Here is a 16172-nt window from a genome sequence, read left to right on the forward strand (position 1 = left end):
GGATGTCTGGAGCAGGCTCTGAAACATTATCAGGAATTATATAAATGGCTGTGGTATAGAAATGTTACATTGGGTAATTAACTGCGGTTCTCCAGTTCCAGGCTGTTAGTGGGACTTTATTAAACCCAGATTGTGGAGGGAACCCAGGCTGACTTAAACTGTGCTTCCCAGGGAGGTTATTAAGATGGCAAGTCAGAAACATTTCTAGCCTTGAGATGGAGCTTAGAGAATGATGCCGGGGAGCTGAAAAGCCAATCTGACACCCTGGAAAGAGCTGTTGGGCCCTGTGGTCTGTCTGCACCCAGGGCTGGGATCTCTGCCCTTTTAACCCCATACACACATTTCCTAACTAACTGGATCCATGGGAGCGTAGAAACAGCTGTATTTGCATCAAATAATGGAATTTTTAAGGTTGGAAAAGACTCTCAACCAGCACCACCACGTTCACCACTAACACATGTCCCCAGGTTCCACATCCACCTGGTTTTGGAGCACTCCCAGGGATGGGGACTCCACCACTGCCCTGGGCAGCCTGTGCCAATGCTTGACAACCCTTTCCATGAGGAAATTTTCCCTAATATCCAATCGAAACCTCCCCTGGCACAACTTGAGGCCGTTCCCTCTCATCCTGTCACTTGTTACCTGGGAGAAGCGGTTTCATACCTGCACATTAAAGGGTTGGTTTTTTCCACGTATATGTGGAAAGAAAATTACATGGCAAGGCCTCTGTGCTAAATGTTTGTCCTCAGTGGCTCCTGGGGACCAGCTGAGGACAGGAACGCCCTGTTCAAAGTGCTGTGCAAATCCAGGGAAGCGCTGGCGTGTTCGACAGATGGAATACAAAGGGAAGAGATATTGCTCGACACAAACCATAATGAAGGGAGTAGCTGGTAAAGCCATGATTACAATCAATAATTAGGGAAGTGGCTTACTCCTGTGGGTTAGTTGGCTGAGCTGGTTCTCTGCATGCTGCAGGGATTGTGCACGCCTTTAGGAAAGCTTGTTGCTGGAGTGAACGGCGAGTGGGCCTGAGAACGGCGGAGCGTGAGCAGCACAGCACAAGGTTGTGAACTCCCCATCCCTGGAAGTGCTCAAAGCCAGGTTGGAGCAACCTGGTCTAGTGGAAGGGGTCCCTGCCCATGGTAGAGGATGAGAATGATCTTGAAGGTCCCTCCCAACCCAAACCATTCTGGGATTATATGACTCCAAGTTCACTTACTGATACAGGCTTTTCTTGACCTCCTGGGCTGACTCTGAGAGTGCAGGAGCTGGATACAACCTGGATTTCCCATTCCCTGGCTGCCCTGCTGAGACAGCCAGGGCCTGATAATGCTTTGGGCCACTAATGACCACTGTTAGGTTTTAACCTCTGACATGGAGATGAAAGCCTGAGTGTCCCATTCCTTGATCCCAATCCCTCTCACTCTCTGCCTTTAGAGGATTTAATTAAATGTTGAATATAGTTTACTAGAAATAGGCCTCTTCCTGAAGGATGCAGAGTGGAAATAGCCTTTGACAGGAGAAGGCAATGCTTGGGAATGAATTAGAAGAGGTTAATTTTGATTTAATATGATATTTTTAAAATCTGATTTAATTTGCATAATTTTGATTTAATTTGATTTTTTGATCATGAGACCGATTTCAGATTGAAGATATTAGTGCTCTTAGCAATGGACATACTGACTGAGAACAAAGTCTCTTTCTCCTGGATATGATCCTTATTCCTCATATTTGCAGTTAGTGATTAGAAAGTCATTGACAACACACTGTCTGCACTTCTTTGTGAGTCAGTTAAAAATGGCTCCAAGACAGGATCAGAGAATTCTGGAATAGTTTGGGTTGAAAATTACCTTAAAGCTCATCCAGTCCCACCACCTGCCATGGGCAGGGACGCCTTCCACTATCCCAATTGCTCCAAGCCCTGTCCAACCTGGCCTTGGATACTTCCAGGGATGGGGAATCCACAATCTCTCTTGGCAACAAGATCTTCACTTCTGAGCGATTAATTTCATATATTTGTATATTTTGTGGATCCAAACACGAGCAGAGGCAGGTCTGCATCAGAATGAGCAGCTGGAGCTCTGATACATGTTTTTCACATTTACTGGTTGGCAAAAAGAAAAAATAAAAGCCAAAAGAGAAGCGGTGTTACCTCTTTTTTCTGTGTTAAATGAAGTCAAATCGGATGATGTTGAGAAAGTAGAGGGAAACCTGACAGTGACTTCCTTTGTTTCTCTTCAAAGACATTCAGAGCTTTTTTCAGAATGACATTCCCTGCTCTGGAGCTCTTTATCCACCTTTTTTTCCTCTCTGTGTCACAGATTACTTCCTGACGCTGGATGAGCCCATGAACAACATCACCACCACGCTGGGCCAGACGGCAGAGCTGCACTGCAAGGTCTCTGGGAATCCCCCTCCCACCGTCCGGTGGCTGAAGAACGACGCTCCGGTGGTGCAGGAGCCCCGCAGGATCTCCTTCCGTGCCACCAGCTACGGGTCCCGCCTAAGGATACGGAACCTGGACACCACGGACACCGGGTACTTCCAGTGTGTGGCCACCAATGGCAGGAAGACCGTGTCCACCACCGGGGTGCTGTTTGTGAAGTTTGGTGAGTTCTCTCTTTGGAAAGCACTGGGAAAGGTGTGTTTGTCCACTGAAAATGAACACACTGATGTACTAGTGTCATGGAATTAAGGTTGGAAAAGCCCTCTAAGATCATCAAGTCCAACCATCGGTCGTGTTCACCACTAATCCATGTCCTCAAGTGCCACATCCACACATTTTTTGAACACTTCCAGGGTTGGTGACTCCACCACTGCCCTGGGCATCCTGTTCCAACCCTTTCCATGAAGAAATTTTCCAGAATATCCAGTCTAAACCACCCTTGGCACAACTTGAAACCATTTCCCCTTGTCCAGTCTTTTGTTCCCTGGGAGCAGAGTTCGACCCCCACCTGGCTCCACCTCCTGTCAGGGAGTTGCAGAGAGCGAGGAGGTCCCCCATGAGCCTCCATTAATATGGTACCTGGCTGGATTCAGACCAGAGGGGAGAAAACATTTTATTCTCAAGTGCCTGAGTGACCTTTGTCCCTTGTGAGTGAGAAATTTCAGCTTGCACGACAGACTGAGGGCATGGTACTGAGATACATAGGTACCTGTCAGGTAAAATAAGCACTTTTTTTTCCAAGTATATGTTGAGATAACTGCCTTCAAAGCTGATCTTACAGCTGAGAAGATTCCAAACAAGAAACAGGTTTAGTATGTCTTCTCCCCTTCCACAATCAGGGGGAAATAACTCACTGAGATGAAGATATTTGCACAGAGTGCTGCTAAATCCTCTTAAAAGCGGGACACAATGAATGATCTATGTGATGAGTTTCATAGTCTTTTTTCATAAACCTCCCACATTTTCTAATTTCTGATAAGAAATGAATCCTTAGATGTTCTCCTAAGGCACTTTGGGATGGGGGGCTGAGTTCTTCACCTGTTTATTATCCTCCTCTTGCAGCCCATCAGCGCTGCAGGATCCAGGCTTGTCTTTGGGCCTGAGGAGCTGCCACTCCTCTGCTCAGCTACACGAACCACATCCCACATGACAGACTGTTACTTTTATCTTTTAAAAGCTTTTCAAAAGCTTCCTGTTCCCACCTCACCATAACTCATCCCGCTGTTTTTCTTCTGTCACTTTTCAGGTCCCCCGCCAACAGCCAGCCCAGGATCCTCGTAAGTTGTTTCATGTCTGTTGTATCTATTCATTAATCTTCCATTTCAGCAGTCAGAAGTTCATTTGTCATCCTGTGTGACAGGAGCACTTTTACATTCTGCTTTAAGTCAGATAGGATGGTAATTTATTATAACTGAATTATCTGTCTCGTAGCTGTATTTTCATATTGTCATGTCAACTCCTATTTCTTATCCTAGACTTCTTAATTTCCAATATTATTGCCTTTAGATCCTCTGGTGCCTTCAGTCCTTGAGCTGATTTCAGTGCCCCTCCAGGTGCTTCATGCATGTCACAGCCCAGTATAGAAAATATTTATCACTACAAGTAGATTTTACTACCAAGGGGCTTCTTACTGATTTTAAGGGGACTGCTGGTCGTAAACTGTGTCTGTATCTATCTGTACCTGCATTAGTAAACTGTCTTAAACCTGACTTTTTAAAGATTGAGTATGTGGGTGGGAGCAGTGGCTGTTGGTACAGCAGCTCCCTGTTTCCTGGAGCTCAGGTTTGGCTCCTGCTGCTGGGGCTGAGCACTTGCCACGTTGTATCTTGGCAGTGGAGTTTCTGTCTTTGGCAGTTTTTGAGAATATACACTTTTATCTCTTGTTTCAAAACACCTGATCAAACTTACCTTTTGTAGCCCCTCATTGTGTTTCAAGTGTGATTTTCACTTGTCCTGAAGTTTGAAATTAGTTTTGTGATGGTGTGTCCAGCTTATTCACATCTCCTATGTGGAAAAATAATGAAAATCCACCTCTCCTGGTGAGGGTGAGAAATACAGAACCAACTAAAACACAAAATGAAACTCTTAATATAATTACAAGAGATGCAAAAACTTGGGGATTTGAACATTCCTGGCTCCTTATGGAAGATCTTTTCCAAAGCGTTGCAGAGGATATAAATTAGGAGGAGCATCTGACCACAAAAGGACATGCGAGGATGCCCTCTAATGGAACATCAGAAAATGTGGTTTGTCTCCTCTTGTGAAGGTGCCTGACAAGGAGTTGGAGTTTGTTTTGGAAGGGGAGCTCTTTGCTGGGATTTCAGCTCCATTTTGTGATTGTTCTGGGTGTTCTGGGGGGGAAATCATGGTGCCTTGGGGAGCGGGGGCTGCCGGGCTCTTCAGCAGTTTGGAGACTTAATGAATGAGGTGAGAAGATGAGTATTTTGTGTCTGCTCCCACCTAGTTTGGGGTTTCTGAAATTTGTGAGGTTGAGCAAGACATCCTTGGTGGTCAGAAACTCACGTGAGCACAGAAAGCAGAACTGTACTGGAATTTCACTGTCTGGGCCACTCAGGATTGCCTCGCTTTTTAAAACAAACTACGTTTGGGAACCTTTTTTCTCATTTTTTTTTTCTGGCAGGAATTGAGAGTTGCTTTGCACCCCTGCAAAAAAATGAAATACCACAACTTAACCAGCTAAAATACAAACACAATGAGAAAAGGTGAAAAGAAAGTGAGATGTCCTCTTTAATTTTGATTTTATAATCATGCCTTATAATTTTGTAAGCAAAAAAGATGTTCAGTCACACTTCATTACCCTGGGAGGTTGTGGCTCTGTGTGGTGAGAGGTCACATTGTGCTAAACATTGGAGGGAAATACATCCAGAGAAATGAGCAGAGGGATCTGTTTTACTGAACAGAGAACATTTACATTGCTCTAGAAGCCAATCAGATTTAATCTAGGAAATCAGAGAATCAAGAAGAAGCTTATGACAAAGAAATTGGAACTTGTTTTAAATGAATGAAAAACAAGTCCATATATGTTGTGTTGAACCTCATTGGTAGCATGAGTGCAAGAGCCTTATGGATACAGGTTAGGCCCAGTTGTGGGAGGAAAAATTGGAAATAAAGGAGGGAAATTACCTCAAAATCTGGTCCCCGCTCTTTGTTGTTCCTTCCGTGAGAACAATACCCTGAATATTGGATTTTGTGACCTTCTCAAGCATAGCCTTCTCCCTGTACAAGTTCACAAATGAATTTGTAACTATCCAGTTAATTGATCTGCTTTTATCTGGGAAAACCAACCCCAGTTTTCAAGTTCTCAGGTAATAGATTAGTCCCCTCACCATCTTCTCTCCAGGGATGGGGAAATACTTCCTTCAGGAATAGTCCTGGAAGCTGGGTGATAAAATATCTTCCTGCCATGTTTTTAAAAGTTAAGTAATTAATCCTGGTGCTGTGGTTAAACTGGCTGTGGATCCATGGGTTCAATTTTCATTCCCTAGAATACATCGATGGGAATCTGTGTCTCTCCTCCCTTGCTGTGCCGGCGGGGCTGGTGCTGCTTGGAGCACATGGACACTCCCTGTACATCTGGGGACATATCAGAGTGGTTTAGATGAAGGCTAAATCTGGAAAGCACTTCGGAGGATGTTGAGGAAATGAAAACTTGTACTTGCATAGTGTTTGTGCCTTATCAGCATCAGCTCAGAACAAAACTGATGGCAAGTAGCAGCCTTTTCCCTGGGCCTGCTTTTCCCATGTCCTCTTTATCAGCCTGCCAGGAGGGGAAGGTTCTGTTCATTTACAGATTTAATTTGAGGATCATGTTTTAAAAAAAATCCATGTGCTCAGCACTTTTTCTTGGCATAATTTATAGGAGCAGAGCTCTGCACTGATGTGAGAAATAGATGGGCCAAGTGTAGCTTAAAAATGAAAAGGTTAAATGGTGACTTCTGTAAAAGAAGGCAGGCAGTGCTAGATAATCGAATAATTCACGTGTGTGTTACATGTTTCTGCTTTCCCTAAGCACTGGTAGAGTTATCCAGAGCCAAAAGTCTGATTTGACAATCAGTCTGAAGCAAATGAAAGAAAATCCAGCAGTGCTGTCCCTGAGAACGTGAGGAACCCAAGGTATTGCTGGGGTGGGAAGCACTGCCTGACCTGAACGTCCTTCCTTTAACTCTCCCCTTTTTGGCAAAGGTCAGCTGTAAACCCTTATCTGGGGGTTATCACATCCCATTAACCTGCTCTGCTGCTCTGACTTAGCTGGAAGAAGCTTCTTTTGCTATAAAAAAACCCCCAACAACTCCCACTCCTGCTTCATAAATAAATCATTATTTTATCTCGTGTTGTGCCGGAAGGTGCCACAGATCCAGTGCCTGCTCTAAGGAGCTCAGTGAGCTGTGGGGAAAGCAGGAATGCCTCTGTCCTGCACTCCGGATGCATGGCCAGGAACCAACTCCGGCTCCCAGACTCCTGGAATAGTTTCCATAAAGTGGATGGTGTCAAGGGCACCTCCACAGCAGGCAGGAGTCTGGGAGGGGCACATGGGGCACAGGGGTCTGGCTGAATCTGGATGTAAAAGGCCACCATCAGCTCAGGTACCCCCTTCTTTTATCCATGGAATTTATGAATGTGAACTCCAGTTGGATTAATTTAATAATTTGAGGATGATGAAAGAGAGCATTTAGTGGTGAACTCATGTGTACTTGTGCATCTTTCTGTGTGTGTCTATATATTGTGAATACAAATATATTATAGAATGGTTTGGGTTGGAAGGGACCTTAAAGATCATCTTGTTGCAGGGACACCTTCCACTAGCCCAGGAATATGCAGCACTGTAGCCATGGCTTCTAAAAATTTCCTGAAAGATCATAACTTTAACATTATTTTTTAAGTTCTTGTGCTTCACATCACTGTAAAACTCACTTTATATCCATCATCCACGGCAAGGTTTGGTCCTTTAAGGACATAGCAGTGTGTATCTTCACCTCAGGTCATGAAACAGAGATCAAAATCAGAACAGGCTGAGATCAGAGCACAGCAGATTCCTGGAGATGAGAGAATCTGATGTAACAATTGAGATACTTTGGCCTGGGAAATGTTTGTGTGCCCAGTCTTTTCCATTATTATTATTTTTGTCTCATTCTGTATTGTTTCCTCTTCCTGGAGCGATGGCCCTGTGCTTGCCCTGAGCTTCCCCCACTGCAGGAGAAACTCTGGGCACAAATCACTGAAATTAGAGGTGATGGAGCTCAGTTCAAGAACTCCTACAAGAGCTATAGTGGGAGAGAAAATTAAACCTGCAGTTTACATGGTCTGGTCTAAAAATGAGCTGGAAAAACCCTGCTGGAGCGAATTCCAGTTGGAAGCGTTCGAGAAAATGATCTCTGTGTTAGAAAACCACACACAGTTTATTGTGTCATGAGCACGTTTCGAAAAGGTTTAACCTGCAGGTGAAATAGTTCACTCAACAACACAGACTTTTGACTTACTGCAGTGGAAACATCGGAAAATCAGCGTGGCACCTCTTGGGAGTATTCTGTGAGTTCACAAGACATGATGTTTTAGGTTTTAAAGGAGAAAAATGACTGGCTCATCAATATTCCTGCTCTTGGATGTGCAGTGGTTGCTGTGCAACAGCGGGAATGTTGATCAAACTGGATGTGGATGTCATGGACTGGCACCTCCTGAGCAGAGAATATAAATTCCTTGTGTCAATATTGCTCTGAAACAGTCCTTTTATTCTTAATAGAGCCTCTTGTATATCTATAACCTTTATTTTCTTTATTTAACCACTGGGAATGAGAAGGGGAGGAAAGGAGGAGATGAGAGGGCTGTAATTTTAAGGGGCACTTGATTCATAAAATCAAATAGGGTTTGTGATTCCCAGAAACAGCTTGGAAAGCTTGTGAAACCTCAACCCTCCCAGGATTCCCCCATCTTCTTTTTCAGTGATTAAGATTTTTTTAATTATTTTTTGCTTGTAGTGAAACACGTGGGTTTTTTAATAAAACAGATCTTTATGCAGTGGCTCTGCGTGGCTGGATGTCACCATGGTCCCTTCCATGAGAAAACATGTAACCACTGGCCAGCATCCAGGAGAGACCTGGCCAACTGTGTGACTGTGCATTTCAGAGAGTAACAGAGAAATTTTGGCCATAGAAGTTAAAATTTATAGAAGAAAAAAGGCCAATAAAGAGGCAAGAGCAGATTCATCTGAGACTGAGCTCCCAGCCCACAGAACCCAAGGCTTTGCCCCCAGGAGGGTGCCAGGCTTGACCCCAAGAATCTTGGAGGTGTGTTCATTTCCAGTCCTGTACCATGTTTTTGGCTGTCACAGAAACTCCCTCCCTGCTGTTCAGTGATGGAAATTTTGGATGAGTACTGAACACAATTCCCACGAGTTTTGGTGCAGGATCTTTTATAGCCCCACTGTGTGTTGCTACAACAGCTTGTACCTGTGGCCTGTAGGATCTTAGACACAAACTCGAAGTGGGATATTCCATATGGAGGCCAATATAAATATATTTGGGAAGAAAAAACCCACGTGGTGCAGAGTTGGAGTGTGAGTGTCTGATGCTGACAGAAACCATGTCACATCCTGCTGCATTACTTCATCCCAGTGAAAATAATACTCCCTCAGTTTTGCCAGGGGCTGGGAGTCAGGTTATCTGCTGTGAGCATGTCGGGGTGGAATGGGAATGTTTCCAGGGAAAGCTGGCCTTGTCCTCTTCACTTTGGTCTTTGATCTGGGGCACACTTATCTGTTATGCCACTGTCTCACCTTTTCCCTGGTTCTGATTATTCTGCTGCAGTTTGCTCTGGGACATTCCTGTGGCATCACAGACAGTGAGGTGGATGCTGGGGCACCAGGGTGTACAGGTTTTTGGGAGTCAAACTCTTGGACTTTCCTGAGTGAGCAAAAAGAAATAAAACCTCTGGGCAATTTAGGAAACCATATTTGTGTCTTGTATTAAAGGAATTGGCTCCTATTCTGGTGTATTTTATCTACCTCAGGGTACTTATGTAGCTAAATATACCCACAATCTGAGAATCCCAGGGTCCTTTGCCTCTTTACCTTCTCTTATCTCCCAGAATACATGTGGGAAACTGAGCCAAAGTGAGATTAAAGGTGTGTTGCTGTGGCCTGAAGTGGAGCTGTTTGTGCTTCTTCAGATGCAGCTGAAGTGCCACTGGTCACTTTGGCTGGGTTTGATATCCTGGGGTGATGGGCCCAAACTACTGCATGAGTGGCCTGTAACAAAGTAAAGGATAGAATCATGGAATGGTTTGATTTGGGTTGGAAGGGACCTTAAAGCTCATCTTGTTCCATCCAGGACACCTTCCACTATCCCACATCGCTCCAAGTCCTGTCCAACCTGGCCTTGGACACTTCCAGGGATGGGGCAGCCACAGCTTCTCTGGGCAACCTGTGCCAGAGCCTCACCATGCTCACAGAATTTCTTCCCAAAATCCAGTTGTTCTTTGCTGTGGCCCTGCACCATCCACATTTCCATGTGAGCAATGCTGCAAACACCCAAGTTCTTTGCCATGGAGCTCTTACTAATGAAGTGGCTTAAATTGTATTTTGTTGTGCTGGTAAGTCTGTAGAAAAGAAACTGGCCGGTGGCTTGAGGAAAGATTGACCTTAGAAAGTGCTTTTGACTTTTAAAAGGGTATCTGATAAATATTTTTGCAGATTTTAGCTGAAGTGTTCCCTTATCTGCCTGCAGTGCAAACAGAAAGCCCTTCTGTCTGCATATGGCACTGTATGGCACAGTGTGGAGGCAGAATTGTATTATCTGAAAACAAATGAAGTACAGCCATGTCAATATTTTTTTAAGTGGGGAGGGAGAAGGGACTGAGGTACATTATGACTTGGATATGGGGAGCCAGATTTCCCTAATGCATTTCAGTAACACAAAGGAAAAGACAATGTGCTATTTAAGAACTGGATTTGTTTTCCTTCTGTGCAGGATCACCCATAGCAACTACATATGTGGATAAATGTTTGGTATAGAAATGGCCCTTGTGGAATGCTCCAGTTAGTATTTGAAGGGTATTTGGACTTCTGTTTTTTTGAGATGTTAATACAAGCAGTTGCATAGTCAGTAACCCCTGATGTGGCACATGGGATTTGTAGCAAGACCCCAGGAGATTGGGAGAGTTTAATGCTGAGGGTAACACTGAAAAATGCATTTATATTGTCATTATATCAAGACTTTGCTGCCTTTATTTATATATCAAGACCTTATTGCCATTTTTAACACTGTGGGTGTAGGAACTTTTCAAATCCCACTCAGGATCCTGGTTACTGGTTGGACTCAATGATCTTGGAAGTCTTTTCCAACCTTTAGGATTCTAAGTGGGCTGATACTTAAAGTACAGATAGAGGATAGAGTTTCCTTTCTCTAACTGAATATCTCAGTTATCAGTGTTTCTACAACACTAAAGAAATCCTGTAATTATATAATTTGACACAAGTTACAGACTGTGTGTGTATTTTCCTAGTTTATTTAAAAAGGAGCAAAGCAAGGATCATTATGAAGTTTCTCACATTGAAAAAGGAGGGAAAAAAATCAGGAAAGGCTGAAAAGTTTCATTGTTTCTGCTGATCATCTTCATGGAGATATTCTTAACTGTTGTAAAAAATAATATTATTTTCTCAGAAAATTCTCAGCATATTCTCACTTGAAGCGAGGAAGACACTGGCTCTGCTTCAGAACAGAGGTAGAACCTGGCTTTCCCATATTTCATGTGGTCATTCCAGGTAACAACTATTTTGAAGCCAAAAATTCCTTGTGGAGCTGCTAAAACACTGCAGCAGCCATTTGAGCCAAACCACTGGGTTTGTGTGAAACATTCCAGTTTTCATGTTTGCTCTTTAAGACAATTTTAATCAAAAAATTCTCATTTAGCTTTAATCATAAGGGCATTTTTAAGGGGCTTGTATGGATTTTTTGGAGCCCAAAAGTTGTGAGGAAAGATGTGACAATATTACAGTAACAATGAATTTTACCCATCCTGGCCTGGGTCAAGTCTCAGTTCTGTGAACAGAGCTTGGCTTTGTGCTGCTTGCTTTTGGAAAGGACTTGTCCTGAATGTGTGTCTTGTCCTCAAATGAAAAAATGATGGTTTAGAGTGTCCCTGATTTATATGGGATTAGACTTGATTTACGTTATGCTCAAGACACCACCAAATCTTAAAGTTTCTGGCAGAGATCATTGATCTGTTGTTTTATTTGTGTATTTATACAACCCAGTACCTTCTTCAATGGCTCTTCACCAAAGAGTTGCTAAAGTAGAGAGGGGTGCTGTTATTCTGGGGACAAGGGTCATATTTTACAATGTAAAATACATCCCAATCCCAGGCTTTTGGAGCTTTCTGTTCTATTTTGGAGGGTTGCTGATCTATCTTATCTTAAGTTAAAAAGTAAAACACAACAAAAAGTAAAGGTCTGGAAACCAACTTCCTTGATTTCACAGTCACCCCAAGACTTTGGTGTTGCAGGAGAACACATTGTTGGATTTTCTCTGGTCCCCGTTAGCACTACTGTCCAGTGTGTTACTTCTGGGGAAGAGTTGTAAAGGTCTCTAGATGGAGGGAAATAATTCTCTAACCTGTGTCGTGTATTTATGGTATAAAGTGATTTCTAGCTGTCTTGGAATGAGTTAAATGTAATTAAATCAGAAAACTGCCTGGTGAAATTGTCTTTATTAGGATTTCTGAAAGAGAAAATTGAACTTCTCTCACACAGAGCAAGTGTGTTTCAGAGTTCTCTGTGGTCTTGTTTTACTTCAAAACCTGCAGCATCTGGTGGCCCAATGTTGTTCTTGTGTTTTTCTGGAGTTGGGAGTTGTTGGGTGTAAGGGGTGGAATAAAGAACCAGTCACACGTTTCAGAAGCCAGTTAATGTCTGAGCTCATCTCTGAGGTACAGGAGGTTCCCCTGTGCTGTAAAGCCTTTAATTAGAAGGGAAATCCTATTTAAAGGCCCATAATGTTTCTGTGGTCGCAATAAAACATCTTGTGTAATCGGGTAATAAAATCTCAGTGGGCAAATCTCAATCTCGTTCTCATTTTGTTCTTTTGCTTCAGTGCCCAGCTGTTGTTGATATTCCTTAAGCAAATCCTGCTCCTTGTAGTTTGTGCTGATGGGGAACCAAGGAAAGAAGGAGCAATGAGAGATGTGTCAGATCCTAATGGCTCAGCTCTGGGCACAACTTCAAGCAGGTTTTTGGTTTATCTTCCAGCCTGGCTTTTCAGTGGGCTAAAAACAGAATTAAGATGAAACACTTGCAACATTACAGTAGTGCAAGCTCTGGTTGCTTGTGGCAGGAATTATTCAAGAGAACAAAAACTAGTAATAATAATAACAGTTGCAGTCTTGCAAACGAAGTGTGGGTCCTGGCAGGGGAGGCAGCGGCTGTGGCTCCATGGGATGGGGTGGTTTCCTGTACTGGGCTCTCTTTCACCCACATGAAAAGTCATCTCTGTGTATATGTAACCCCCTTCTTCCCACAACCCCTTTCCCATGGGCAGTTTAGGCTTCTCCTCCCCCTTCAAATGGACTCAGTGCCGAGCCTTTGATTTTTTTCCCTGATGAGACATTCCAAGGTTGGGCTCTGGAGCCGTGTGCTGGAGCGCTGCTTGTCCCTTGGCTGGGAGCTGGGCTGCAGAACTTCCTTCCTTCACAGAATCACAGAACGCCAGAGTGCTTGGGTTGGAAGGGACCTTAAAGGTTATCTCATCCCACCCCCTGCCATGGGCAGGGACATCTTCCGTTATCCCACGTTTCTCCAACCTGGCCTTTGACACTTCCAGGGATGGGGCAGCCACAGCTTCTCTGGGCAACCTGTGCCAGGGCCTCACCACCCTCACAGTCAACAATTCCTTCCCAATATCCAATCTAAACCTACTCTTTTTTGATTTGAATCCATTTCCCTTGCCTGTAATCCCCCCCGTGTACCTTTAGATCTTCTGATAAATGTTGCAGCGATTGTGGGGTGTTTCTCCTTTGACTCTGGATAATGTCCCACCTCCCTTGGCCTGGTGTGCTGCTGGGAGCCTAGGGGAGGATGAGTGGGGGTACGCTTAAAAACACTTGTGAAAAACACTTGAAAATCAGCAATTAAAAGGGACATCTTTGCTGGTCATGTAATCATCCAGTGTCAAGGGTGTTGTGAGCCCCATGATGAGGGAGCTGTGAAAGCCCACTTGAAACTGGAAGGAACAACCCTTATTCCTTCGTGAAAGGACATGTCAATCATCCCAAGCTCAATTTAAGAGTTTACTCCAGGCTTCCACAGCCTGTAGGAGAACCAGGGTTGGGGCAAGTGTTTATTCAGTCAGGTAAAAAGATTAAATTTGGGAATAACTCTGTATTGACCCAAGGTGTTTCCATTACCGCAACACGGTGTAAAACCTTGGCAATGAGCTTTCCTATAAGGATAACATCACTGCTCAGCCAACCTGTGTGGAGTCACTACTCACTCCCAGTCTGTGTAACTTCATCATACAGTCATTAAGTGCCAGGGAGAAGATTATAAGGTGTTACATTATTTATCCTGATAATTGAAACCACTCCTGACATTTCAGCTTTGGCTGTTCAAAGCAATAACCCTTTGACTTCAAATACTGGGAAGGGAGTTAATCAGGGATTTCTGAATGTGTCAAGTTTATTGATCTTGTTAACAGGAAAATACATGTGGTTACCTGGGTGAGGAAGGAAAGCAGTTATCATCTGAGCTGGGATTGGTTGGCTGCTGTCATTGATGCCTGAGACAACAAAGATCAGTGTTAAACAAAAATTAATGGCAAATGTTTCCCTGCTATAATTTTCCAGCCAAATTTCTTGTGTAGGTAAATTTACCTTAAACAAATAAATTTCCTCTCAGTCCTGATTTTGCTGGAGGTGAATGGGTACATTCTTTTGCCACAGTTGTGCCCAGCAATTAGCACCAAGAACACTTTGCAAACCAATCCCCTTTCAGGGTTCACAGCTCCTTTAGAGATTGGGAGCTTTTAGAGGTGAGGAGTCCCCACTAGAGAGGCTGTAGAGTGTGTCATGTCCAAATCTGGTGGGTTTGAATTAACTAGAGCCCATACTCGGGGGGGAAAAAGTGTCATGTTGATTTTGCGTGTCTTTAACTTCTAAACATACTTGTGCAAATGCCTCTAGAAGGTTCTAAATATACAGCCACTGTTATCTTTACAACCCAGCTCTTGACTTCGCCAAAGCCAAAGTGCAGCTGAGAGGTCTCTTTTCTGTAGCCTCCTGGGAATTGCTCCCAACTCTGTTACCACCTCAAATCCTGGCTTGTTTGGGCTACATTTCAGCCATTCCACTGTTTTGTCTTGGATATATAAAGTCAGCAGATTTGGAGTCAGTTGGGTCCCCTCAGGATGTGTGTGAATACCAACAGTGCAGGGGCTGCACGATGGGTGTGAAGAGCTCATGGGGATGTTCTCTTTCGCAATTCCTGGATGGAAGCTGCCTTGACCTGCCTAATTTTGAAAGATCTGCCTTTAGTAGGTGCTTTCTAAGGCCTTCTTTAGCTGCTTTTGGAGTAGAAACTCTTTTGTTGTATTTATATGATAAATAAATAAATCCCTTTAATTTTGTGTCATTGCTGACAGTTCCACCACTTCCATCTTGAGACACAGAAATATGAATTATAGCAGAAACTCTGAATCTTGGACTTACACGCATCATAAAGCCTCTTCTGCACTGTTTGGAGCTATGATGAGGAACTGTCACTGTGTCAGTCTGGTCTCAGCTGTATGGGGATGAACCCAGACTACCTCCATGGGTTTCTGTGGAGCAGCTCTGTATTTTACCCCAGTGGGAATAAGACAAGACTGTTAGTCCATCCTTGCCCTATAAGACACTTTTATGACACAAAATAGGCAATCGTGGTCTTGCCAAAATGAAGTTCCTTGGCAGGATAGAAGGAGCAGTGGTGTGGAAATACCAGGATTGCCCTTGATTTTTGACTCACACACGATGCACAAATTGCTTTGCTACATGGATGATGTTTGTGCCTTTTAAATGATGTTTGGCTTAATCCTCATTTGATTGTTTTATGCAGTTGTAAAATACATATTTTCTATGACAAGCCCACAATAAAAGCGAGTATTGATATGAACCAGCATTTCACCTACTCCGAGATAAAAGTATTGATAAAGTACAACTGCCAGGATAGACTTTATTAAAACAAGGTTCCAGAAACAGTTCTGTTATCTTAAATAATATTTTTCTAGTGAGGAAATGCATTAATATCATGCATTTCATGCATTTAACTTATCAATACCAATTAATTTCAGATTTACAGCTGAAGTGTTGGTGTCACAGGTCAGCCAACCATTCCATGTAGGAAGTCTGGCAGACAACAGTCCCCTGAATATAATTTGCATCAAAGTACCCAAGTAATCCTGTGTAAAATGTCTTAGAAATTTGTGAGCCATTCACAGTGGCAAGTTAACATAATTACTTAACATAATGCAAAATTCAATGGAATTACTATTCTCAATTGCTGACTCATTGGAATAATAAAAAAAACCTAAATAAAGCAATTGGGATAATTTGATGTGTTGGTAAATATCAGTAAATTGCATATCCTAAAATTTAGGCAGGTCCAGAAAAAAGTGGACCTTTCTGCCACATGAATCAAAAAATGTGGTGCTTGTCATGGGGGGTGAAAAGTGATTTTTTTCCCCTT

General features: G+C 43.3%; 1 protein-coding gene across 5 annotated transcripts in view; it reads left to right on the plus strand.

The window, feature by feature from the left end:
* The window catches only part of ROR1 (receptor tyrosine kinase like orphan receptor 1), a 146632-nt gene that overhangs the window by 106247 nt on the left and 24213 nt on the right, over nt 1–16172 (plus strand). For all 5 annotated transcript variants that reach the window (XM_027694221.1, XM_027694226.1, XM_027694225.1 and 2 more), the window contains 2 exons: nt 2322–2609; nt 3693–3723. In XM_027694221.1, coding sequence (XP_027550022.1) covers nt 2322–2609; nt 3693–3723 — 319 coding nt within the window. The remainder of the gene's footprint in view (nt 1–2321; nt 2610–3692; nt 3724–16172) is intronic.

Source organism: Neopelma chrysocephalum, unplaced genomic scaffold (assembly GCF_003984885.1).
Source record: "Neopelma chrysocephalum unplaced genomic scaffold, ASM398488v2 Primary Assembly neopelma1_97, whole genome shotgun sequence".
NCBI lineage: Eukaryota > Metazoa > Chordata > Aves > Passeriformes > Pipridae > Neopelma > Neopelma chrysocephalum.